General features: G+C 31.7%; 4 protein-coding genes and 2 non-coding genes across 6 annotated transcripts; 4 read left to right on the top strand and 2 right to left on the bottom strand.

Annotated features, from left to right (window-relative positions):
• Positions 1 to 1,298: 1,298 nt before the first annotated feature.
• LOC17878583 (defensin-like protein 37) lies at positions 1,299 to 1,822 on the bottom strand. Its single transcript, XM_006285026.2, has 2 exons — positions 1,711 to 1,822; positions 1,299 to 1,598 (listed from the first exon to the last, which is right to left on the bottom strand). The coding sequence occupies exons 1-2, from the start codon at positions 1,766 to 1,768 to the stop codon at positions 1,381 to 1,383; spliced, it is 276 nt and encodes a 91-aa protein (XP_006285088.1). The 5' UTR covers positions 1,769 to 1,822; the 3' UTR covers positions 1,299 to 1,380.
• Positions 1,823 to 2,905: 1,083 nt separating this feature from the next.
• On the top strand, positions 2,906 to 5,331 carry LOC17879704 (rop guanine nucleotide exchange factor 9). Its single transcript, XM_006285729.2, has 7 exons — positions 2,906 to 3,143; positions 3,234 to 3,350; positions 3,445 to 3,599; positions 3,690 to 3,764; positions 3,844 to 4,116; positions 4,246 to 4,566; positions 4,828 to 5,331. Exons 1-7 carry the CDS (start codon positions 2,906 to 2,908, stop codon positions 5,200 to 5,202), a joined length of 1,554 nt encoding a protein of 517 aa, XP_006285791.1. The 3' UTR covers positions 5,203 to 5,331.
• A 631-nt stretch (positions 5,332 to 5,962) lies between these two features.
• On the top strand, positions 5,963 to 6,065 carry LOC111829817. Its single transcript, XR_002833173.1, has one exon. It is a non-coding gene; the product is annotated as a small nucleolar RNA Z43 (small nucleolar RNA).
• Positions 6,066 to 6,230: 165 nt separating this feature from the next.
• On the top strand, positions 6,231 to 6,328 carry LOC111829816. The gene has a single exon (XR_002833172.1). It is a non-coding gene; the product is annotated as a small nucleolar RNA snR60/Z15/Z230/Z193/J17 (small nucleolar RNA).
• A 2,649-nt stretch (positions 6,329 to 8,977) lies between these two features.
• Positions 8,978 to 11,707, bottom strand: LOC17879926 (probable chlorophyll(ide) b reductase NYC1, chloroplastic). The gene is made up of 10 exons (XM_006283524.2): positions 11,173 to 11,707; positions 11,013 to 11,091; positions 10,772 to 10,907; positions 10,606 to 10,680; positions 10,308 to 10,503; positions 10,149 to 10,217; positions 9,920 to 10,059; positions 9,721 to 9,843; positions 9,439 to 9,631; positions 8,978 to 9,359 (listed from the first exon to the last, which is right to left on the bottom strand). The coding sequence occupies exons 1-10, from the start codon at positions 11,470 to 11,472 to the stop codon at positions 9,171 to 9,173; spliced, it is 1,500 nt and encodes a 499-aa protein (XP_006283586.1). The 5' UTR covers positions 11,473 to 11,707; the 3' UTR covers positions 8,978 to 9,170.
• A 12,980-nt stretch (positions 11,708 to 24,687) lies between these two features.
• On the top strand, positions 24,688 to 25,519 carry LOC17880649. Its single transcript, XM_006284562.2, has one exon. It carries the CDS (start codon positions 24,760 to 24,762, stop codon positions 25,297 to 25,299), a length of 540 nt encoding a protein of 179 aa, XP_006284624.1. The 5' UTR covers positions 24,688 to 24,759; the 3' UTR covers positions 25,300 to 25,519.
• The last annotated feature ends 2,398 nt before the right edge of the window (positions 25,520 to 27,917 follow it).

The raw sequence follows: 27,917 nt of genomic DNA, 5'->3' as shown, positions 1-27,917 counted from the left end.
ATATATATATATATATATATATATATATATATATATATAACTTTTAACGGATTAGAATATGTTACATTTTAATTTTATTGCAATCCAGTCGATTACGGTGAATCATATATTTGTATAATAAGTTTAAATAAAATAATAAAGGAAAAAGTGAGTAAATAATTATATATATATTGAGTTTTGATACAACTAAAAACACGGTGAAAATTTAACATCACGAAATAATATTTGTCGATAAATATTCATTTTGACTATTTTGTAGTAGAAGTAGGAATATATGTAAAATTACATATTTACAATAATTTTTTGAAGGACCAACCCGTAACAGAATTCATTTCATAAAATTTTTTTATTCATAACTCGCTTTATCATTATAATTGTGATTTAACAAACTACCCGTGTACTATATAAATTTCTAATAATTTGATATATAATATATTTTATCAATTAAAATTATATCTCCAAAATTACATTTATGTCTTTAAAAAAATTTTCCATATTTTAAATTCTAAAGTTTTTATATATTTGAACCTCTTAATCATAATATTTTGAAACTTTTAAAAATTTTAAATATGCTCATGTAACAATGGTTTTAATATTGGTCATACTTATAATGGTTTTAAACCATTGTCCAAAATATTTAACCGAATGTAGTTGAGTATTATATGTCCGTTTCGAAAAATTCAAATTGCAACATATGCAAAAAAAAGTTAAATTTTTATTAAATATTTATATTATATAGTATAATATCATAAATTAAATATAAGATCAAATAAAAGTGAAAGAAGAATAATAATTATTTTAATAAATTATATTAAATTAGTTAGAGAAATATTTGGAAATCCTCTAATTAGTTATGGAAATAATACAATCCTAAAATTAGATATGTAAAGTATCCGATGTATGTATCCAAACCCAATTTAATATCCACTTTTGAAGTATCCAATTGTTGAAATCGGGTTAATTTTTTAATTTTGACCCGACCCGTATTCAAATTTGTACTTCTCTTTTACTAATATAGAGATATAGCATGATCCAATTTTTTCAAGTTTTTTTTTGAATAACTAAGAGGTTCTGGGCCGAAGCCCATACATCCTCTCAGACCCAAAACCGGAGCAGGTAATATGTCTCGTTCCAAGCGCTACTCGAACTGACAATCTTTTAGTTTTGCTAGAAATCTTTACCAAATAAGTTATTAGCACTTGGTAAAGTTGGAATTACTAAACAACAAAGAAATAAAAGGCTTACAAGTTCAAACCATTATAAGTGGAATGAAATGGACCAACAAGTCAAGACCTCAATTCTGAAGAACTCTTTAATTATTATCTCTCCCGGCCAACAACAACAACAAAGAGGAAGTCAGTGAGTTCTATGAAACCTTAGCTACGTATATTTACAAACACAAAAAAGAGAGGAAGCTTGAGGTGACAATTTCTTACAAAACCCACCAAGATGAAACCCATTAGAGACACAATATTTGTTGCAACGTGGTAACTTAGCACATTCTCCGGCTACGTATAACCATTCCGTCCGACCACTCTTCCCACCTCGTCCTCTCGCAGTTGCGGTCATAGTCCGACCTTGAGTAGTAGCCACCCCTTCTATACATATCATCACATCAAAAAGATTTTGCAATTATTCTTTTTTTTTTCAAAAAGATCCTAACCGGAAAGAGTATAGTATTTGCCAAGGATCATACAAGCATATTTTTACCTGAAATTAGTAGGACAATGTATACGAAGAGACAGAGGTAAATGAGCTTCACAGCCATGCTTGTCTTAGTCAAGTTCACTCTCTTCACTCTATAATTTTCCTTTGATTGTAATCTTAGTGTTCTTCTAATTATAGCAAAACGCATATTATTTATATTGTTATATATGTGTCGGTACCTACTTTTGTTACCAAATAATTTCGACATGTTGTAGTGCCATACATTATTTTATAAAGCACAGAGCAATACTTAACAAAATATTTATACATTATATTACAAAGCACATAGCAATACTTAACAAAATATATATAAATTTATACAAAGATTTGGGATTCATGAAGATGACTATAGACCCTAGGCTATAGAGTGGTGCCTTTGGGAACACTAATAAACTCAGATAATTATAATTAAAGAAGAGAAGATGGGTTAGTTGAGTGCTGTTTATCTTTGACTATTTCACTCTACCTTTTTATTTTGCACCCAGAGTCAAAAAGTATATAAGGAGACAAAAAAGAAAGAAAAGTAGAAAAAGAAGACAAAAAAAAAGTCTAAAGTAAGAAAAAATGATAAGTTTTTTGGTGTAATTATTGGGTATGTTTGGAACAACTAAATCATTGGAATGCATAACACTTAGCCATTTAACTAAAACCATCCCAAAAAACATTTAATCCGACATAATTACTCAAAATTCATAACATGTTGTCGAAAATTCGAAAAAAAACCCGTGGTGAAAAATAGCTATGTTTTCTTGTAGTAACACTTTATAAAAAGTTATCATTGCTATCTGGTGGATAAATATAAAAACATATAATATAAGCTGATAACAACTATGATTATTGTTAAAATTGCCGCTAAGTTTTACCGTCTCTCCCGGGATTTATGGAATTTTATAGTAAGCACAAATAAACCACTAATTTGCTTTTGAATACCAAAGAGAAGATAAAGAAACCTAAATAGATAAAGAAACCTAAATAAGCTTTCTACCTATTAACTATTTTGGTATAGAACAAGTTTCAAATCCTTAAAATCCATGACACTTTCTTGATCCTTCCTCATTTTCGTGCCTCCCACGTCTCCTTCATTTGTCATAAGTCTTTCACATTTGCTATCAACTTAATTCTCTTACGTTCTTGGGAAAATTCAAAGTAAGAATTTTTCTAACTGTGAACAAGAAAACGATTGAAAGGTCTTGGTACCATGGTTCCATCGTTGGAACGAGGAATAAGCATTTCGAGTTCATTTAATTTTGATAGAATGTTTGATTCCTCTCCGGGACAAGAACAAGAACAACAACAACAACAACAACAACCTCATCTCGTGGAACCAACAACCATGTCGGAAAGTCAAAATCAAGACAGCCTCAAAAGTCCGGTGGAGACTAGCCGCCCGATGACTTCACGTTTGATTTCCCGGAGACGGGACAAACAACAATCCGGTGATTAACAAAAAAATGTTTCGTTAAAGAACTCTAGGGATATAAAGAAAAAAAAAACCTAACAATCTTGTGGGTTTTATATATTTGTAGATACGGAGATGATGAAAGATAGATTCACAAAGTTACTTCTAGGAGAAGATATGTCAGGTGGTGGTAAAGGTGTAGCTTCTGCTTTGGCACTATCAAATGCCATAACAAATCTAGCCGGTAAAAGTAGTTCTTTAGGTTTTATTTTAGTTATCTTCATACACAAGTAACCTAAAATCAATCTTTTGGTTTGGTATAATGTTTTTTTGTGTAGCGTCAATATTTGGGGAACAGACAAAGTTGCAGCCGATGGCACCCGATAGGCGAGCGAGGTGGAAGAAAGAAATCGATTGGTTGTTGTCTGTGACTGATCACATTGTTGAGTTTGTTCCATCTCAACAGATTAGTAAGGATGGAGTCTGCACCGAGGTGATACATTTGCTAAAACTTATAATTAATCATCAATTTCATTTTATCAGTATTAGAGATAACATTATGATTCAATGGCTGTATTTGTAGATTATGGTGACAAGACAAAGAGGTGATCTTCTCATGAACATCCCTGCCCTTCGCAAACTCGATGCAATGCTCATTGTAAGTCCATGTGCCCATGTAATTATATACATGTATGTATGGTATGCAATTTTTATGGAACAATATTGAAACATATTAGGATACATTGGACAATTTTAGAGGACACAATGAGTTTTGGTATGTATCAAGAGATTCTGAAGAAGGGAAAGAAGCAAGGAATGATAGGACAAAGGACAAGTGGTGGCTTCCTCCGGTAAAAGTCCCTTCTGATGGCTTATCCGAATCAGCCCGAAGAATGCTTCATATTCAAAAAGATTCAGTCTCACAAGTCCAAAAAGCCGCCATGGCTATTAATGCACAAGTTCTTTCAGAAATGGCTATCCCTGATAGCTATATAGAGTCTCTTCCAAAGGTGATTATATACTTCTTTTTGTCGTAAAATCGGGTAATATAGTTTGGATTGTTTGCTTGGATTAGTTCTATCTATATACTATTCTAGAAAAATCAATAAATGTGATTGATAAGACTTAGATTATTGCAGAATGGAAGAGTAAGCCTTGGGGATTCGTTATACAAGAGCATAACAGAAGAATGGTTTGATCCAGAGCAGTTCTTGTCAACACTTGACTTGTCTACAGAGCACAAAGTGTTGGATGTGAAGAACAGGATCGAGGCCTCAATTGTTATATGGAAAAGGAAACTTCATCTAAAAGACAACAAATCTTCTTGGGGATCAGCTGTGAGCTTGGAGAAACGAGAGTTGTTCGAAGAGCGAGCCCAAACAATCTTGGTCTTGCTTAAACAAAAGTTCCCTGGTCTTCCTCAATCTTCACTCGACATCTCCAAGATTCAGTATAACAAGGTAATACTATAATTTTTCTTAATATTCAAACATGATTTGACAATATATATAATCATCTAGTAAGAGTTTTTTTATATTAATTGGTGTATTGGATCATTTTTACAAAAATTTGATGTATAAGATTTTGATATAACATTTATGTTTGTGTAAGATAATAGGATATTGTTTTGATTTTTTTGTACCATATATATATTTGCTATTGTTATTATGTGTTCTAACATCTAACTAGAGGATATGTCACATTATGTGTGCTAACTATAGGATGTAGGACACGCGGTTTTGGAGAGCTACTCAAGGATATTAGAGAGCTTGGGGTACACGGAAATGTCGAGAATCGAGGATGTACTTTACGCGGATTCTTTAGCTCGAAAGCAATGTACACCTGAAGAAACATCAGAAATGGACTCAGAGCCGGTTAGAACTTCGAACTACTCCGGAGAGGAAACAGAGAAGCTTGAACCACAATACTCATCATCAAAGACGACATTGCTAGATTTTATCGGTTGGAGCGACAATAGCTCGAAAGGGCAATCAGAGAAACCTCCAAAATCTCCAAAACTAACACCAAAGAAGTTCTCATATTTAGAGAAACTCGAGAACTTGAATGGTTTTAGAAGCCCTAAAGATAGACATTGAAGGTGAATCAAAAAAGACTAATGAACATATGATACAATTGAAGCCATGCATGTATTTTAGGGCAAAAGAACAAAACAAGTAGCAGTTAAAACTACTGTCTTGTCTCCTTTCCGGATCTGTTTCTTGGACAGTGAAGTAAACTAAACTAAGGGGGGTGTATTCAAAGTGACATTTCAAGTGATTTGTAAAAAGTTTACAAATCCACTATTATTCAAACATGAATTTTAAAAAGTCTCATGAAATTCACTGTTATTCAACTAATGATTTCAAAATCCACCTTAAAATCCATTGTTATTGAAAACAATTTGTGGATTTGGCTTTTAATTATTTTGAAGGATTTTAGAGGATTTGGGAGGATTTCCCTAGTTAAAAATTCAGAAATCCAAATCTCATAGTTTTTGGTGAGATTTGAAAGGATTTTACAAAAATCATATGAAATTCTCTAAAATCATCAAAATTATTTAAAAACCCAATAAAACTCAAATCTCTTAAAATTCCATTTTTAATACACCCCTCTAAGTTGTCAAACAACAAACCACATTGATTCTCTATATATGTATATAAATTTTCTTTTTCTTTTTAAGAAGCCCAATAAGCCCAACAACGTTGACAAAGATTAGAAAACCCTAGGGCTTCTTTATATTTATGTATAAAAGCATGAGACAGAGTCAGAAGCTTACATCATCCTTCACTCAAGCTTTTACATCTTTCTCGTAATCAAAGATTCTTATATTTTCTTGTTCTTGTTTTTTTTTTTTGTGGACAGTGACGATTGATATTAAGGTCTCGTTCGTCGTAACAAAGGCCGTAACAAAGCCTATTTGCCGACCACTCTGTTATATCACCACCCATATTCTGAGTCCTTCTCTTATTTGGTTTTGTTCTTTTTCTTGTTGTGTTCTTTTAGGATTTGGCCGATGATTAAATCGATTAAAGACAAGCATATGTCTAAATTAATCCATGTTGATAAGCCTAATCTATTCAATGAGGCCTCTAATCTTGTTTATAATATGTGTTTAGTTAGAAAAAAGGGTCAAGTGAGGATTAATAATGCATAGTTCAGATGATATAATCTCCATGATTACAATTCTGTAGCATAGTCTTTCGCTCCTATCTGATGATCCCTTCAATTTTTTCTTTTTTTAAATCTTTATAAGTTTGGTTTTTTAATCATTGAGAATTGATTTTTGTATTAGAAATTCTTGTTTCTATTGATAAATGTGGTGATTTTATAATCTTTTTGGGTTTTTATTACTCTATTGATTCTCTTATATGAGAATGAAGATACGTGACGTGTTGTTTCGGTTTTTGACAAGTTCGGCCCATATAAGACCATCATTACTAGAGCAACACATGAAAGATACTTAAAATTAAACTAATAATATATTTAATATTAAACTAATAAAATCAATTTATTAGCAATTATACTTAAAATTACATGTCCACTAAGAGAAATATGTGGAGAGAAAAGAAAGAAAATAAAGAAAAAAAACATTATTTTCTATTTACTCAGCTTCCAATTAAACATTGACACGTACCGTTTCTTAATCGTAGCTTCCGCTATTCGGAGAAGAAACGATGCTCCTTATAGTGAGCCCTTTTTTTGTTTTTGTATTTATTTTTACCACACAATATTAATAAGCAACCCATCTACCAATGCCACTGGACATGCTCTAAGAACTTCCTTTTAATAGGCTTTGATTTATTTAAAGCCCAATTAGTTTTTTCTAATATGGGTCTCACACAAAAGCTTTTGCAATGAAATCACACTAGCCTATTCCTATTTTATTCAATTTTGTTCCTTTTTTTTTGGCACATTGAATAACTCTTTGTGTCTTGAAAAAATAAGAAAAAAGTGAGGATATTGGACTTAGTAAATGCATATGTAGAATATTTGGTGGTTTTGTTTTTTTTTTTTATAGTTGGAAAATTATATAGTTCGTGATTTGTTGAGATTTTAAAAGTTTGGATGATTTTTAGAGCAAAACGATAAGAGATCGTAATTTTTTGTTTTAAAACTTACATATTTGAAGAGTTTATTTAATTATTATTAAGATTACATAATATCAGTTTTTATTAAATTAGTATACTTTAAAAACAAGTTGTAGAAGTATGAATTAACAATATTTTATTCTATTGTAACTTACACATTTCGTCCCATTATAGCTTATGTTAGAAGCATATTCCAACCCAATATTTTTCAAAAAAGAATAATTAAAAAAATAGAAAATCAAATCCAATAAGTTAGTCAATTTTAAGTCATAATCGTTACGATTTACAAGTATCAGTGGCATCGGTAAGATATTGACACATGTCAATTATAGATTTATTAAAATTTTTTTTTAAAATGTTAAAAAGTATAAATGTAACATAAAAATGATTTCTACATAAGTAAAAAAGATTAAAAAAAACTAATTCTTTTTGAAATTTTTTATCTTAATATGTTTTAACTTCAAAAAGGAGTTAATTTTTGTTTTTCTGAAAAAAACCATGAATAGGAAATTTGATAATAATATATTTAATGGAATTTAAAATTAAAAACAAAACTTAATATTAGTGAAATATATTTTTAAACTCTGAACTTTTTTTTTAGTAAGAAAAACTTTAAACTAAAATCTATTAATGAACTTAAACCCACGAGAAATTTTATACATGTTAAAGTTTTTATACACTAATTTTTTAAAAGTTTGAACTTTCTCACCAAATCTAAGATAAATGAAAACTGTAATTAACGAAATAGGTGATATGTTATTAATTGATTAGTTGTATATCATCTTTTTTTCTTGGAAAATGAAAAAATTGAATACACAAAAAAGATATGTAAATCACATATCTACATTATATATATGATATAGATATACATAATTTTATAAATACTTCATAATACCACATTATTTTAAATATAGACTTTCAAATATATTTTTGCATATATTTTGCTTAATATTTCCTTTCTTTTAGCATATTTTGCTTAATAATACCTTTAAAGCATATTTTGCTTAATTTTTTTCTTTAATTTTTTTTTTGGTAATATATCTATAGATATTTAATTTTTAACATAATATTTGACATATTTTCAATAATTATGAGAGAAAATAACAAAAATATTAAAAAAGTTATGGTAAGATTTTTTTTAGTAACGTTTTGCCAATTATGTAAGGAGTGTCACATTATTGGAACTGTAGATTTTATTTGTGGTTACGCCTCTACTGTGTTCCAATTGTGTACTATCGTGGCAAGAAAGCCTATGAAAGGCGGATAAATATGAATCACTCGTAGACTGGAGTAAAATATCGGGATTCACATTACATGTGGGGATTGGCGTTATACTATCATATATTCAAAATCACCTTTAAATCACTATAAAAATCTATGATTTTGTTTTTACATCTCAACTAATTTTATTTTCTATTTTTTTTTTGGGCATTTTTTCTGGATTATAAATAGTTTAAATAAAAAAGATATAAGAAGTATTTAAAGTTCAAAATAATTTTCACAAAAAGGTTCAAAATAGCATAAAGAACTTGTTTGGAATTTAGATGTTGAGTATGGAGCATATCAAACACAATTTATATATATGGAGTAAAAAAATTTAAACCAATAATAGCTTTCTCAAAATTTACAAAAAAAAATCAACTTCTAAAAAGTAATCTCCTTAAATATTTCTCATATCATATAATATAATCTTAGTAGCTTTTATTAGTGGTATTTTAGCAAAATATAGATCAGTACTTAAAACAATCTCATACAAACAATTTTGGAAAGTTATATTTAATAATGGAGACTTAAATACAATCTTTTCTTTAATACTGTCAACAACAAAAACATTCTACAACTATAATGACGTGTTTACATTTGTAACCAGAGACAGTATAATAGATGAACAGATTGGTTCTGTTATACATATAGCTTCTTTATACATAACATGTACGTTTAAATTCTTTTATAAACACATCTAAAGAAAGATGTTGTCATGTGCCTGGAAAGGAGCTAGGTGTGGTGCTTTGAAGGATGATGAAAGCGCAAACAACTGAAAGAGAGAATACAGAGACCCAAGTGTTCTCTGTGTACATCTCCATGGCGTCTGTTAACGACAACCTCGTTCTGTTCTCTGCCCAGTTCCTTAGCCTGTCTGCTTCCGCTGCATATAACGCCCGTCCCTGCAAACATATAAACACATCTTTGCGTAAGCGAGTGACCCTGAAGTGAACTTGGCTTGAACACTCTTTAACTACTTACTTGGTCATCGAACCATCGGCCTCTCCTGAGCCAGGAAGTGACAATAGCTAACAATATCCGAGGAGGAGTCAGGTAGTTGACAGCTTTTCCTGAACCTTTTACAACTCGCATGCGTGGTACCAGCGTTCTAGCTACTGTCTCAGGAAGCTCGCATATTATGTTAAACATCTGCTTGTTTTTTATGCTTGAACCGCTGCCAAAATGAAAAGCCAGATCCAAATTCAAGAACCGCATTTAAAGCAATTTAGAGCTTAGTGAGAAAGTGTATAAGCGCATGCATACCTGAGAAGAAGTTCGGTCAGAACCATGCCCGGGGATGCAGTGTGAAGGCCAACGTTCATTTTTTGGCTTTCTTTCACAATAGACCCATGAAATTGCCTGAGTCCGCATTTTGTTGACCCATATCTGCAAAATCTCAAAAAGACTCAGAAATTTTGTTGTAGTTATTTAGAGACATGTATCAAATGCTTTGATTTCTTACACGGCCGTTAGAGGAGTGCTAGAACCCCCAGAACCAGCACCATCCATGTTAAAGATGTGGCCACCATTGTCCTGTCTGCTCATCACATCCATCGCCCCTCGTGTACATAGAATTGATCCAATCAAATTTGTGGAGACAATCTACAAAACATGAATTACAATTAGACTGAGGAACTGCACCATAGGCTCTAGCCGGAAATTTCAATCTTTAGTTTCATAAAGCATTTTACCTGTTTGATATCTTCTTCAGTGAACTCGAGCAGCGGTCTAAAACCTTTGTTAGTACCAGCATTGTTTATCTGTCCAATTGAATAACAACAGTGAGTAAAACATATGAACTACTAAAATACATGAAGTCACAAAACAGAACAATGAATTTATGTTCTTACCCATATGTTGATGGAACCAAGCTCTTTTACAGCAAAATTCGACAGCTTCTCAACGTCCTCGGGTTTGCAAACATCACAAGCAATACCAACTACCTTAGCATCACTCAATTTCTTTCTAGCAGACTCACTCGCACTATTCATAATCTCTTTAAGATTTTGCTCAAGCTCTTTAACAGTCATATCAACAGATTCAGAACTAATTACACCAAACAAAAAAAACAAACACAAATCATAAGAACTCATTTCTTTATAGAAAAAAACTAATCCATAATTCCCATATACAATTCAATATACCAACCTGCGAGATGTGACAATGACTCTGTCTCCAGAGAGAAGAAACTCTCTAGCAAGAGCTTTCCCTAGTCCTCTCGTGCTAAAACACATATCAATCAAAAACACAAATCAGCATCACAACAAAACACACAAAGAAACAATGCAAAAAACCAGAAAGTAAAGAACTTTACCTTCCAGTAATAACAACATTACGCGGACCAGCTCTGTAATGATCTTCCAAAACCATGTTAGACCCAATCATAGTTCCAATGATAATACCTCCAAGCCAACTATACCAAACCAATGAGTTCATCGAACCATCCCCACCTTTTTCATACCAACACACACACACACACACACACACAAAACTCAGTCCAAAACAAAGTTTCAACCTTTCAAAACAATCTTCTACACAACAGTTCTTGAACTAACCTGATAATTGAAACCCAATCAATAGAATAGCTCCAGTACTTGTCATAGTCACAATATATCTCGCAATTTGAACAGCAATCTACAAAATCAATAAAAAGGTTAAAACTTTAGAGTAAACAGAGAACAAAAGAATGAAAAGGTTGAAACTTTAAAGACTAACCTTAGAGAAGACCATCTCCAATTTCTCAACTTTGTGATTGTACTCATCTTTAGATAAGAACCCTAATTTACTAAAACCTAAAACCCCAGATTTCAAAGAACTCCACAACCCATTAGATTTCTCAACTTTTCTCCTTCTTTCAACTTTCTTCTCACCAGAATCACTCTCACACCGATGCACACAAACCCTATTGCTACGTTCTCTAGAATTCAACCTAGACACGACCCGTATCGGATCTCTGATGAAGAGACGGTGCTCCAAGACTCGTGGGTACACTTGAATCTTCGTCAAAGAGGTCATAGCTTGATACTCATGCAAAGAACAAGATAAAGGAAGGACCTTTACTCAAAGATAACTCAGAAAACAAGATAAAGGAAGGACCTTTGCTCTAAGATAACTTAGAAAACAAGATAAAGGAAGGAGCTTTTATTGGTTTCTTGGGGACCCAAAAGGTATGTAAGATATTTTTGATGTTTAGATTCGTCGAAGAAGTTAAATAGAGAGATCGGAGGAAGAAGGAGATTAGGAAGAAGAAGAAGAAGGAAGAGGTGGGTGAAAGAAAGAAGGAAGAGAAGTGTGATGGCCACACGTTACAGCAAACCTCATCTCGTTAGCCTAACTATGACACGTGTCATTTGCTGTTCTTTATTTTGTCTCTTTGCATGTGTTTAAGATATTTATCTTTCTTTTGGGAGAGAGCTAGTTTTAGATTTGGGTTAACAAAAATTGCATTTTGGTTGACGGTTTGTGTTTTACTTAGGTAGATTTTTGTTACAAGAAAATATGAATAAAATGATTTTCCCATTAGCCTAAGTTGGTACAAAATGGTTTAAAATGCCAAGTTTACTTACTAGATTACAAAATTGGCAGGATACAAAGGTTTGGTAAGAATGTCTATAATTTGGCAATATGATGTAACATAAAGAAGCTATGAAGTACCAAATGTTTCTCACTATATGACAGTCATGATCTATATTGTTTGGTGTGTTTGTGGAATACTATGTTGTTGGTGATGTGTATTACCGCATGATTGTCACAATAAAGCATCGGTGGAGATGTAGTTGGAAAGTGCAGATCTTCTTATAAACTCTAAAGCCATAGGATCTCACAAATTGCTAAAATTATGCTTTTATATTCAGTTTCTGAAGATGATCGTGAAACTATGTCATATTTCTTGGACTTCCAAAATTATGAGTGAGTTGCCAAGAAAAACACAATATCCTAACACTGATCTCATGCACTGAAAAATCTGCATCAGCAAAAAGCCCTTACTCCATATTATGATCAAAAGAGTAGAATAGCCCTTGACTAAGTGAAACAATCTAATCCATTTTTCAACTTTTTAATACATCAATATTAACCCCATATTAATATTAACCGAAAAATTAAACCAAGCAAACAATAACCAGCGGAAACCAACCAATAATCCAGAACCAACCAATTTGAGAATTAAACCATCAATAATTCATCAAACATCCAATAACCAAATTAAACCAGCAATCATAACATGCTTCTAATTCCAAGGTTCCAATTAGGCATGTCAATCGGGCTAACCCGGCCCGGCCCGAAACCCGTAAAGCCCTCATATATGTGATCCCGGCCCGGCCCGGCCCGGCCGCTACATGGCTTTTCGGGCTTTTTTTACCGATAAAAAATCAATTTCTAAGTTCATAATAGTTTTCGAAAACAATATTTAAAGGTCTACTATAAAATAATGCATCAAATTTTGAATAACTTATTAATATTCAATAAAACGAACTTAATTTAAGAGAAAAAAATGAAAACCAAATAAATTATTTAAACTTTAACCCAATAAAACATGGAACTAAAATACTTTAAAGTATATGATAGAGTCAAAATTTAATATATATATTTTAATGATTTCAAAATCATGATACTTATAGATCTTTAGTTTTAGCTTTGTTCAGTTCTGACATGTATAAATAATAGAAAATACTATAGATAAAGATTTTAAAAGTAATAAGTAAGGCTAGAAAGTAAATATGAAAACTATAACATTAATAAAATCTTATAATCAAACTAAAATATTTAAAAAAATCAAAATATATTTGTTTAAGGGCTTTTTGGGCCGGTCCGAGCCCCACCGGGTTAAGTCCAAAAAACCCTTTAGCCCGAATGGGCTTAGCCCAAAAGGCCCGGTTTTTTATGGACATATATATTTAAGCCCGAGCCCGATGTTTTCAGGGTTGGGCCAAACTAGCCCGCGGGCTTTAGCCCTAATTGACATGCCTAGTTCCAATAATAATAATAAAATAATCATAAAACACCAAACATCGACCCTAGATCATTGTCCTCTCCCTCACCTTGATTCCACGATCACACTTTATCTTTACCTACATGACAAACACAATGAGATGCGTGAGTATTATTACAAATACTCTGTGAAGCGATCCTCTCATCTACTAGATTATACACACATCTATAATATACCAACAAACATGCATAAGCAGTGGCAGAGCTAGGAAATCGGATCATGAGGGTCAAAAACAAATTATAATGGTAAATTGTGTTATTAAAAAAAATTTACAGCGGTCAATTGTGTTATTATACAAGGGTCAATTTGATTTTTTTCCTAAAAATTCATCAAATTCACCAGGGTCAATTGACCCTCATACCTCGATCCTACCTCCGCCACTGTGCATAAGATCAATCAAATCAACAAACTAAGCCAAAAAAGACACAAACTACTTGCTATCCAGAATTGATATCTAGAAAAACTGTCCAGAAATTGGTGTCGGCCGACACAGACACCATGTTGGTGTCGACCGAGACCCAAACTGGCGTCGATCAACACTGCCTCCGCATAATCCTTGAAATCGCCTCTCAACTTCGCAAAGGACGGATTCGCCACCTCCAAAGCTCGAGGTATGAACCCTAACACTTAATCATGCAAACACAACAACCAAAATACACAAACAAGCCAAACACAACAATTGCCAGCCATCCCAATCAATCTAATACACATTACAAGGTCTTATATTCCCATATCAACCATGCTCACGCACTCATCTTGATATGGATTGATTGAATAGACGAAACAGAGAAGAGACAACAAGAACAAGGCCCTCCTTGCACCATCAGCCACAAATCTCCTCAGTCCCTTGCTTGCAACACCAACAAGCAGCCACAAAAGTCTCTAGAAATCCCTTCTTCAGTCTCCTTAAGTCTTAGGATCAATTTTCAGACTCACTCCGTCTTTCTCTTAGCTTTCAGAAGCGACAAAACACAACTAAAGAGAATGAGAAGAGGCTGCTCGAGTTTTACCTCATATAAGTTAGGGTTTCTCCCTAAATTGAAATTAAAAAACTGATCAATAACAAAAATTGAACTGGTTAACCACCCAAATAACCGGTGTCAATCGACGCCCTTCCATCGTATCGATCGACACCCGTCCAAAACATGGAAATGGGTGTTACACTAAGTGTGCCTTTTATGGAATGTAACAATTTCTTAAACTTAAGTATCATTGTCTGGAAGCTTGTTTTAAACCATACAAGGACTTGTTCAGTCTACACACTTCATTTTTCGGTAACAAGTTCCCATGTTGACTACCATACCATGGTAGCAACTCCATATATATTTCTTCATCTAAATCAACATTTAAAATGCATTTGACATATACAGTTGAGATAAAAGCCAACCTAGTTTAGCTGTAACACCAAGTAACATCTTTACTGATGTGAGTTTAGCAACCAGATAATATCTATCCACATAATCAAGCCCTTCCGTTTAAGTGTATCCTTTGCCACTAAAGGAGCTTTATAACTCTAAAGTGTCCCATCATAATGATATTTCACTTTAAGTTCCCATTTGCAACCTATGACATAATTATCTGCAGGTAGAGAGCAACTAGACCATGTATTTGTACCTTCTAAAGTCATCAAATCTTCTCCCATTGCATTAGTCATGGCCATATTCTTCTAGATCTCAATATAGGTTGTTGGCTTAAACTCACTAGTGATAGCAACCAGGAAAAAATAATAGGGAACTGATAATTTTTGATATGACAAATCATAATGGATAAGAAATATCAACAGTGATAATCCTGCAAATAAGCATAATAGAGACTTGATATTTTTTTATATGACATAATGGATAAGAAATATCAACAGTAATAATCCTACAATTAAGCATGTGTCTTAGATTTTCTTGTTGTGTTAGTCACTATGTGAGGGAAATCACTATCATCATTCAAATATTCTTCATGAATAGTATCTAAATCTTCTACAGGTGCTACATCTATGGGATCAAGCTCAAGAGGAATAGAATGTTTGTAGAATCTTCTACTATAGAATCATCAACTAGTGCTCCATCCTGATTTGAACCTTAATTGAGCTCAAGTGAGGGTTTAATATTCACATAATCTTCTACTGCATAATTACTAGCTTGAACACTATTTTGCTCAGTTCTTATATGTGTCCCTATGAGAATAACATAATTTTCATCTACTGGTAAATTTTCAAACATTTCGGACACATAAGAAAATAGATCATGATTTTTTTGCGATATTTATGAATTGGTCATAAGAAATAGTTTTTCATGAAAAAGAGCATGTCTTGAAATAAAAACACTGTATGTTTTAAAATCAAGACGTTTGTACCATTTGTAACCTACATGATAACCAATAAACATACAAGCTTTATCCTACATATTATACTCAAAGTTAAAAGAATTTCAGACACTCAAATTAAATTTTCAAAGAAATACAAATCTTTATTAATCGTAATCCATTAAAAAAAATAAACTTTATGTATACAAAACTAAAATTAAAATTTATAATCTTTCATTTTTCACAAGAGAGCAATGTTACATTTTTTTTTAATTCTTCATATAAAAGCAAAGACCAGTTTGTTGATTAAATTCAGATCCAACGAATGGTATCAAAAAAAGAGGTGATCCACTTCTTATTGTTTCAACCAATGAGAAGAAAGATAGTCTTTTAAATAACTCAGTGGAGACAATCCGTAATAAAGTCTTTTAGCCTCCTGGACGTAGCAAACAGACCGTCATATATGAATGGGTTCATAGGCCTAGTGAGAGGACATGAGGCTCATTACGAGGGCGGGCCCGTAGGCTCAGAGTGAACATGAGGCCCACTGGAGAGGTGACGGTCGGAGCGTTACAACTACCTCTTGCATTAGATTTACACAATTTATTAAAAATAAAATTAACAACATTTATTAGTATAAATGATGAAGTATACATGAGAATACTTTAAATGTAAAAAATATGTCCTTTTTCTTACCATTTGGGATAGATAAATTTGAACTCTTAAATTTATAATACATCTACATGTTCTAAAAAATCAGATTATGTATTCAACATAGTCATCATCTTTTATGAAATTTAGAAGTTTTATTTCTACGGTATTTATAATTTCAAATTTCTACAAAATTTTAAATACATATTATATAATTTTCACTTTATTCTACAAAAAATATACTATCTATTCTAAAATTCACTCATCTTCTAAGAATGCTAGAAAACATATTTTAATGTTTTCCCTATCTTCTATGAAAATTAACATGTACATTCTACTTTTAGATTTCCTATGTAAAAAGATGACAAAGTATTATCTAAAAAGTTAATACTTATATATACATATATAAATTTTTTAAAATCTATATATTTGACTAAAAAATGAAATACAGTACATGTAATTAAGTGTCGAGTTTTCTATTGCGCTTAGGGAAAAAAGCTTTTTAATTCCCCATTTAGTTTTTTTTTCTTACCGTTTAATATTTCCCATTTATTATCATGAAGAAATATTTTGTAATTTGTTTAGCTTTTGGTCGGGTTGGGGTTTTTAGGTTTAGAGGTATAGAATCCATTTGGGTATTTTTTGATTTTGACTTCGGACCGGGTCTTTCGAATCTGGTTCGGATCTGTTTTCGAGTAAATTTATTCATTTAGATTTATCTTATTGGTCAACCATAAATTTCGACATTAAAAACTCGTTTGACATAGTTTTTAGTTTACTTATGGTTGCATCTAAATTTAGTTAATATTACAAAAATAGGTATTAATATTTCCTTAATAGTAATACTATATAAAGCGTCTTCCACAAAACTTTTTTTTTTATTTATAAATACTACAAATTAGTACATTTCTTACTCCAACAACTATCTCTGATCCGAAATATGAATCGCCTAATATTTTTCGTATTAGTTATTTTTGTTTATTTTGGAGTAAATGAAGCTTGCAAGTTAAACGAGATAGTATTTAAGAACGAACTTGGTGCCGGCAAACGTTTTGAATATCAATGCCACGATGGTAAAACAAATTCAGGAGTTAAGTACCTAAACAACAATGCTAATTCAGGCATTAGATTCAAGGATACAGGAAAGCAAACATCACTTTGGAAATGTAATCTTAAGCATGGTGTTACCGTAAAGTATTATTATAACGTTGAAGCATACCTTCCAACTATAAATTATCCTCGATGTGGTCAACTACGTGAATATACTGCTAGACCTGATGGAGTATATTTTCGAAAGGATAATTATCCACCTGTAAAGTTATATAGTTGGCTTACACAAAAATAATATGTTTTTTATTCAGTTATTTTGTTGCTTATGAACTAAATCATATGATCTAAGTTATTTATCAAATATTTTTTTTTCCATTAATAAGTAATTTAATATCTATATGTATTATATCAATGTTTAAAAATAATGACGTTGATATTTTTGTTGAATAGTTTCTGTGGGGTATCTTTCCAATTTGTCCATCAAGATACCTATAAACTAGTCGCCAAAAATTCTTTCAAAAGTTTCTTCGTAAACACCATTGAATGTTGTTTTGCGAGAATTAGCTTGTTTGATTTTAGTTTTCGATTAAAAAAAATAGTGGATGAATTGATTAAAGAGAAATTCCCTAATCTAGCATGATTTAAGTTCTTCTTACATATATACCACACACTCCATAATTTGACACAAATACCATTAATTTTTTTAATTAAATGACTAAAAGATCCTTGAATACAAAATACACAGTTCAACCTAATATTTACGATTGATTGAGTGCTATTGTGTTACAATCGCCGGTGAACTGTCGCATCACTTCCTCCGCCGTCATTTCCACCGTCCACCGGTGAGCTTAACATCATTAGCTCGTGTCATTGTCTTCCTCAATTCAACGAGGTCGTGTCACTCTCGTACTCAATTCGTCGTCTCCCATGAAGCTTCAATTCTTTGCCATCGTTGTTCAATTCGTCGTCGTTCAAACTTACGCTCGTGTCTGTCGTCATCAATTTGTTGTCCTTCAATTGATCAAGCTTGATTTTGCAAAGGTGTTGCTTTGGTTTTTGCAAGGTGTTGTTCAAGATTTGATTAGGTGTTTTTTTTAATTTGATTAGTTTGTTGCTATGGATTTGATTAGATGTTGCTCTGGATTTGATTAGGTGTTCCTCTAGATTTGAGAACTGTTGTCAAGTTGGTGGTTTTGTGCTGCTCTGGATTGGATTAGTTCTTGGTCTGGATTTGAGGACTGTTATCAAGTTGGTGATTTTGTGTTGCTCTGGATTAGGCGTTGCTTAGGATTTGTGAAATCAAGGTGGTGATTTTGTGTTGCTATGGTTCAGGTGTTCCTTTGGAATTGTGAAATCAAGGTGGTGATTTTGGTGAATGTTATTTGCAGATCCAAATTTGTAAGGTGATTTCACATTTGCAATCGATTGGAACAATGGAGGATCTCTTTGTAAAGTAGGTGAAAATATCATGTATAGGTTTAGTTGAGATAGTGATTGAAGTTTTCAAACTGGATTGTTTAGTTAATGCTATCAAACATAGTTGTGGACTTTCTCTACAGATGAAGAGGATGGTATGAGATTCTTTGCCAGTGTTGTGTGGAATGATCGTCAAGTTCAGACGTTTTGTGAAGACCGTCCTGAAGTTCGTGGAATCTTTCCTAAATTGTTAGTGTAATTCTTTCTAATTTGGATTTCCTTAACATTATGTCTTTTTCTAATTTGGATTTTTAAATCTTTTTATTTATATTTTACTTTAAATGTATCAAAAATCTCATGAGTAATGATTTGACTTTGTGTCTCTCCAAATTTCAAAAAGTCTTTCCTTTTTTTTTTTTGGACAAACTAAAACTTCATTAATTAAACAAAGGTCTTACACTCCAAGGAAAGAGGAACTGAAACAGCCATAAAGACAAACAAAACTACCAAAAACAGTAGAGATAGGTGCAGGGGAAATACATAAGAAAGCTTTATCAAGGAGGATTCCTTTTAGCTATGTAGTACACCGATATAGATGCAAGATCCGGCTTACTGGCTGCCATTATGAGCACTTTACACAAGACAAGTGCTACCGCTACAAGAGCTGAGGTACCAAAGGCTCTGATCGCAGAGAAAGAGACCGTTATGGAACAGTTAGAACTCGAGAACGTCCAAACCAAACTGCAGAGACAAGAAGCAGCTAACCACACTCCTTCAGCATAGCAAGTGAGATGTGATAAGCTTTGAGTGATACCTGCAGTTTAAAGAGTTCCAAACCACAAGGAGGACATGGAGCCTTCCGGGTCGTCAACGCCAAACAGCCAGCAAATGCTGAACGAGAACAATCTTGAACAACGGTCCTCGCTTCTGCTTCAAGCAGAACAGTCTTCCAAACAATGGTCCTTGTAACACTACCACTATACAAAAGTGAAGTAGTAAGGAGGATAATAATCTCCGTGAAGGAGAGATGAGAGCTATGAAAGCTAAATGTTAAGAATTCTTCTTAAATACCAACAAGTCCTTCCTAAATATCAAGGAGTCCTTCCTACATATCAACAAGTTCTTCCTAAATATCGAGGATTCCTTCCTAATTGATAAGTAGACTGCCTATCTCAATAATTAGAAACATCCAAAAGGAGTTCCTAAATGCAATGACTCCTTCAAAAAAATTAAGGACGATCTAAGCGACACATCATATTATCCTCTCATTCATACTTATCATCTTGAGCTAAGCTTTGCTATAATAGGATTCAAATTCATATATTTGATAATGGGAAATTGAGATGATTACAAATGAGAACAATTATATATTATCAAAACTATTATACATTAACGTCATCTCAAACGTTATACAATCTTAGATAGATGATTACAAAAAATGTTAATCAGTTAGTCCTGGTTTTAGCTCTTCTCCTAGGTTGAAATAGAGTCAAGGTAGTGTGGTATTTGCAAGGAAATAATCTCTCAAGCCCTATTGTAAAAATGAAAATCAGTATATTGTTTTAGGATAGTCTTCATAAACTATACAAATCTCTTCCTAAATGTTCATTCATGCTTCCTAAATTTTGAGCAATGCTTTATCCAGTCAACATATGTGAGAAACTTCAATGTATTCAAAAACTGGTTTCTCTTTGTTTTAGATCTAGGCTCCTTTCTAATGTTGAAATGGAGCATATAGAGTGTGATATATGTAGACAAAGACTCTCTCATGTCCTGCAGACATATAAGCAAATGTGCAAATCGTGTCAAGAAAGTCATCCTTAAATATAAAAATCTCTTCCTAAATTTTCAACAGTGCTTCCTGAATTTTATTTGCAGATTGCTGAAAGAGCAATACCACGTTGAAATCTCATCCATCTACATTAAAAAACACATACCCAACATTTAATACCCTTGAAAACTACTAATGATTTCCACACCACAACAAAAAGAAAAATACTTCCAGGTCAAACTCTAACATTCTTGTTGTAACAAAACTAGTATTCTAACACAAAACTCATCTAAAGTAGTGGATGATGCAGGAATCTGAAACAGACAAGAATAATAAGTAACGAAGGCTGAAAAAACAGAAGCAGAAGCAGGAATGATGGCAACAATCCAAAATTTTGCTTGCTTCATGTCCTTGATGTATCCAATTTCACCTGCACATTAACCAAGTCAATGGAAAACACAGTCCAAACTCTAGCACTCTTGTTGTATCTAAACTAGCATCACCATTATAAATTAAACTCAGCTAAATTAAAACAAGAACTCAAGCTGACATTCACACACACTAAACTCTAAAATTCTATACCACATACCCGACCCAAACTCTATCATTCTCAATAAACCAAAGTAGCATTCTCACGCTGCCATTTACAAACAAAACTCAAGATGCCATTCACAAAAACAAAACTCTAGCATTTTCTATAAAAAAATCATACTCTAGCACTCTCATTATGTATCACAAACCAAAATGGCACAAACTTTAGTATTATTTATCTCATGTTGCCATTTTTGAAAACCTAACTCTAGGATTGATTAACACAAATCAACATCCGTGAGTGAAATCGATTTTACTCTACATTAGAATACGAGTAGTGAGTTGAATCGATTCAAATCTTATAGTGAGGCAAAGAGGCAAGGCAATGAGGCGAAGCAAAGATGCGAGTTCACCAGGACACAGATCTAAGAGGAGAAAGAATCATTGTTTGAGAGAGAAGAGTTGAAACAGCGATAGTGTCCGGTGACGGCGAGGTCGTCGATATCGACAAGAAATAGGCGATTCGATGTCGATTTGAAGAGAATCCGGCGACGGCGAGGTTAAAAATTTAACCGGCGACAGTGATCGAGAGAGATGACTTTTTTTGTATGTGAGAATGTGAGGGGCAATTTAGTCAAATTGTTTAATGAAAAATGTTGGGGATGGAATTTGTTGGGTCTTGTGGTATTTGTGACCCAAAAACATAAAATTATGCTATTTTTGAGAATCTCCCTTGATTAAATCCGTTAGAAATGACATTTTCCAATGAAATTTTTCGACAGTTTTTTTTCTTCTATTTGTAATTGATTCTTTCCTAGTTATTTAATTAGCCTGATCCGTAACATTAGCATATATAAAACCAGTTTTAGATAAGAGGATTGACATATCACATATATACAAGTTGATGACGTTTATACGGTGGTATATAACCCTCGGGAAAGACTCTTTGGATCTTGGATGTGGAAGAAGATGTTAAAATATATAGAAGCGACGAAAGCATTTTGTAAAATACATGTTCAACGTTAAATACTTTGTTCTTGTTTGATATTTAGTCAGGAAAAGGAGCTTTGTTCGACATAACTGGACTGGACCAAGAGGGATGATCATCGGTATGGGATATACAGTAAAACCTCAATAAATTAATACTCTATAAATTAATAAATACCATAAATTAATAAATTTTGCTGGTCCCAAATCGGGCCAATGTAAAAATTAACCAAATTCGATAAGATAATAAGATAATAAGTTTTTTTGAAATCCCTATGTAAATATAGTTATGTTGAAATATGCTTTTCTTTTTTTCTAAAAATAATTTTTCTCCTCGAACCTCATCTCTATAAAAAAAATATTTATGTTATATTTTATTATGTTAAAAAAATAATATACTCCATAACATCATAAAATAACCAAAATTTTCTTTATGTTTTCTATTTATAAATATGCATCATATTCATTTTTTCTTTGTTTTATAGGATGTTAAAAGATAACAGTTGAGGTATTAATCATAAATTTGAATTTATGTATGTACTTTGTATATAAGTGAATTTATTAATAATATTTTTAATTTATTGTTAAATTGTTTCTCTAAATACAGAATTCAATTTCAAACTATAAAAATATATAATCTTAAAGATTAATCTTATTTTGTAAAATTGTCCTAATTCATAATTTCAAAAAAATTTAAGCGTTAAAGATTCCACTATAAATTAATAATTATTAATTTACACTATAAAATAATAAATATTAATTTATAGATAAATTAATATCACTATAAATTAATAAATTTCTGTAGTCCTACCATTATTAATTTATAGAGGTTTTACTGTATATATTAAACGAGATTGAGGAAGCAGTGCATAAGGCATATCTCTGGCCAGTTAAGGGGAATTATGCATGTTTTCAAGCCTAGTTATTCTACCAAAGACACTTGGTAGCTTTGCATAAAGGTGTATGGTTTACTCATAATGACACCAAACAACACTTTTTGCGTTGGTCAAAGAGCACATTTTGATATATATTTTAACTTGAAAAATTCCATCTCCATGTTATTAGTCACGTACGTAAGCTTGAGAAATATCTTGGAGATGTTCATCTATATCACTTACGGGAAAAAAAGACTAAAGATAAAAAAAGATACAACAAAATAAACTTAAGATTTGTTGTCTGGTTCATGTTTAGGTTGATAAAGAAAAAAAAATGGGTGGATGCAGAATTGGTAAAATAGATAAATCAAGAGTAGCTAAATTAGAAAGGTGCCAATTCAACAACCAGAGACTAGTGCAACAGATCTAACCTATTTCTATATTTAAAAGGATCGATGTCCTCCCTCTTACTTCACTCCTTCCTTTAAAGTTTTAACTCAAATATCAATTTCTTCTAAATATTTGGTAAAGATCTTTGGTAAAAGCCTAAATATCGTCGATTCGAGTAGAAATTACGACGAAATCATATTTCCACCGTCGTTATCTATTTGGTAAATTAACTTTTTTTTAAATAACTAAGAGATTTTAGGGAAAAATCAAAGCAGGTAATATAATTTCGTCCCAAAGTCTCTTAGTTATTCAAAAAAGAAAGTTAATTTACTTTTTTTTTTTCAAAATAAAAGGAGGTAATTACTTTTCCATTGTTTTCAATTAAACTTTACATCTCCTTTTACAAATTTCTCTCTTGGTTTTTCAATATTATATTTATTAATTATAACAAAAAAAAGAAAATTTATATATATTTTGTACTTCACTTAAGCTTATCATCTATACACATATGTTACTCTAAATACTCTAAAGAAACACTATAAGTATGTTTGTTTGATAAACAAATAGATAACGACGGTGGGAATGAATCTTAATTCACTAATACGTATATGATGTGAGCGGGTAATGATTTTCAAAATAGATTATTAGTTTTTTTATTTTGAAGATAATTTTGATTCCAAAGAATCCAAAGAAGAGAATAAAATTATAGGTAGACCAAGAAAAGTCAAGACTTTTTTTCGGTGATTTAAATAAACATGAACAAAAACAAATGTAATCATTGATTATATAAATACTATTCATGCAAGAAAAATAAATTAAATTGAATATGTAAACACTCTTTTATATGACATTCACTTCTAGTTCTAAAATAAGTATTAATATCATTTTAATTACTCTTTCATAATTGTAATGAACCTTACGACAATTAATTAAAATGTGAGCCTAAAAGTAGAAAAATGTTAAATCATTATCAGAAAACAAACTAGAGAAAACTAAGTAGTACCACTAATTATCTTAATCCTTTATAAATGATACCATTTTTAGTAATGGACGTACGGTAAAAATATAATTTCATAATTTTCACTTTCCCAAATGTTATTGTGTTACCATTTGTAGCCATAGACCATGTTAAACTATACCTTCATTATTACATCTACATACATAGATATATGATCCAACTTTACACCTTTAAATAAAATAAGCCTAAAGCCTTTACAACATCTATTTAACATAAGCAAAGAGCTTTCTGACAGAACAAATGCACCAAACTCAAAGAAAGACAAAAGAAATAAGCAAAAAAAAACAGATTTGTCTCTCAATCTTGAGAATTTACAAGAAGAGAAAAGATGGTTTTTAGAAGCTCAATCTCCAACACAAGAAAGTTCTTCCAAAAAACTATAGACAACTTCAAGTCATTCTTCTCCAACGATGGTATGTATCAAAAACTACCCAAAGCACCAAACAACAAAACTCATCCAAACTCCAACATCATCAACATACCAATACCATCCATACACAAGAAGCTTCAACCGAAACCTAGAGACTATGTGACTACAAAAAGAGCTTTGACTAGAGGAGACAAAGAAGAGACTCTATTTTCTCAACCAAAGGTAAGTCTTGTTTGTGGAAAGCTAAAGGAGATGGAGAAGATGATGAGTGATGATATAGTAAGTGATGAGCATTATGTCTCAGATGTAAGGGAGTTTCTACATTGCTACTCTTGTCTTCGTTACACTGCTTACCTTGACGTGGTTGAGCATTTTTTCATGGAGGTTTACTCTGATTTCTTTAGCTCTCATCATCATCTTGAGCACACCCGAGATGATGTACAAAGAAGGCATCCCACGGTGGTTCGAGTTGGATCGTACGGTGGCTATACACTCTGATGGAAACGTTCATATATTATTTTCATTTTTACTCTTTACTTTTTCTTCATTTTTTTTTTAACCTTGTTTTGAGGCTTTTTTCTTCCTTTTGTTTTCCTTTTTATTTTGTATTTTCAGAATTTGGTAGTTTACAATAACATATACAGTAGTTTGGTTGGTGGATTATATACCACGGTATAAAAGTCATCGACTTGTAAATATGTGATGTGGCAATTATCTTATCTAAAACTGGTTTTATATATGGTAATGTTACAGATAAGACTAATTAAATAACTAGGAAACAATCAATTACAAATAGAAAAAAAAAATTGTTGAAATTTCGTTGGATAATGTCATTTATGACGGATTTAGTCCATTCATCCAAAAACTGAAATCAAACAAGCTAATTCTCGCAAAACAATATTTAATGGTGTTTACGGAGAAACTTTTGAAAGAGTTTTTGATGACTAGTTTATCGGTATTTTGATGGACAAATTTGAAAGATACCCCAAAGAAACTTTTCAACAAAAATATCAACGTCATTATTTTATACATTGATATAACACATATAGATATTAAATTACTTATTAATGGAAAAAAATATTTGATAAATAACTTAGATCTTATGATTTATTTCATAAGCAACAAAATAACTGAATAAAAACATATTATCTTTATGTACGCCAATTATATAAGCTTACAGGTGGATAATTATCCTTTCGAAAATATATTGCATCCGGTCTAGCAGTATATTCACGTAGTTGACCACATCGAGGATTATTTTCAATTGGAAGGTATGCTTCAATGTTGTGATAATACTTTTTGGTAACACCATGCTTAAGAACACATTTCCAAAGTGATGTTTGTTTTCCTGTATCCTTGAATCTAATGCCTGATCTAGCATTGTTGTTTAGGTACCTAACTCCTGAATTTGTTTTACCATCGTGGCATTGATATTCAAAACGTTTGCCGGCACCAAGTTCGTTCTTAAATACTATCTCGTTTAACTTGCAAGCTTCATTTACTCCCTGCCCATCTTGAAGATTTGGACAATCAAGCTTAAGCTTCTGTAAAAACCAAGAGAAATTAAGCTTAAACTTAAGCTTAATTGTCCAAATCTTCAAGATGGGCAGGAATACTGTTAACGTCGAGGTTGAAATCGACAAAATTTGATATAGTTCAGGGTGGTTATTTGAATTGAAAGCTGGTTTGGGTTGTAAAATTCAGAGTACGCGAGTTTGGCTATGAAAATACCTTCGGGAAATAGTTTGGGTTGATTTTCCCCATTTTCCCTTAGTTCATTCATCCATTACATTTTATCTAACGAATATTCTACTAACTGATTTATGACGGATTTTTTACGTTGAGTTATTTAAATATCTATTTACTAGTAACTAAATCTATTCAATCTTTTTAACAGGAGAATTATTTAAATTGGTCAAAAGTATTAAAATGTCTTAAAATAGCTCAAATCTTGTTCTCTACCAAGAAAATAAACCAAGTAAGAAAATTCTAAAGAAAAGAAAGGAATGTTGGGTAGAGCATTCTTCACAGGGAACATAAGTGTTCGAAATCATCCGATCAATTTATCTTTCAATTATGAAATCCTAAAAAAGAAATAAATGTATCCAATCTTTGAGTTACATATATTATCTTATGTGTGTTTATTTGGGCGATTTATAATTTTGAATGTAAATTAGTATGAGTACTAACCAATAAACAGTATTAAAATATATATATTTATATGTAGAAAAGATGATAAGATTACAAGTGAATCAAACAAATAGATGTAGAGTCAAATCTTAAAAACAAAAATATCATCGTCATTATTTTAAACGGGAAAAATGTTGTTTAGGTACTTAACTTCTGAATTTGTTTTACCATCGTGGCATTGATATGCGAGACGTTGACCGGGACCGAGTTAGTTCTTAAATACTATCTCGTTTAACCTAAAATAAACAGCAATAACTAACATGAAAAATATTAGGCGATTCATATTTCGGATCAGGGATAGTTGTTGGAGTAAGAAATGCACTAATTTATAGTATTTATAAATAAAAAAAGTTATGTGGAAGACGGTTTATATAGTACTACGGATGGATCCGCACGTACATGCGGGATTGGTTGCAAAAATTAAGTTTATCATAAAGTTTCAAAATATTTGGATCGACATGATAAGAGACCCCGATCGAGTGTAAACCGAATGAGTGATAAGTTAGAAATCAATTAAATTATGAACTATTACATCACATAAACCAATGAAAAATATTAAAACTTTTGAATAAAATAACATAAATATACATATATATATATATATATATATATATATTAGGAGAGTCAAACCCATTCACTATGCATGCCCTACAACAAATTGAACTGCTACTACAACACCATCAGTCAAACCCGTTAACTAATTAAATTACTCGTTCTCTTTCCGTATCCGTTATTTCTTATCCCGATATTTGAAATATTTAAGTAATTTAAAACTTACTTTTTGCTATTTAAATTTCATATTTTTGTATCATACCCGTCACTTGATATTTGAAATTTGAATTTGAATTTAAGTTTCCAAATTTTTTATATCGTCCTTTTTTTATGAGAAATAGTTTAGATAATTTATTTTTAGAATTACCCGTTTC

This window comes from Capsella rubella, unplaced genomic scaffold, assembly GCF_000375325.1.
Source record: "Capsella rubella cultivar Monte Gargano unplaced genomic scaffold, Caprub1_0 scaffold_7, whole genome shotgun sequence".
NCBI lineage: Eukaryota > Viridiplantae > Streptophyta > Magnoliopsida > Brassicales > Brassicaceae > Capsella > Capsella rubella.
The sequence above is the reverse complement of the archived record's forward strand: the minus strand, read 5'-3'. Positions and strand labels throughout refer to the sequence as shown.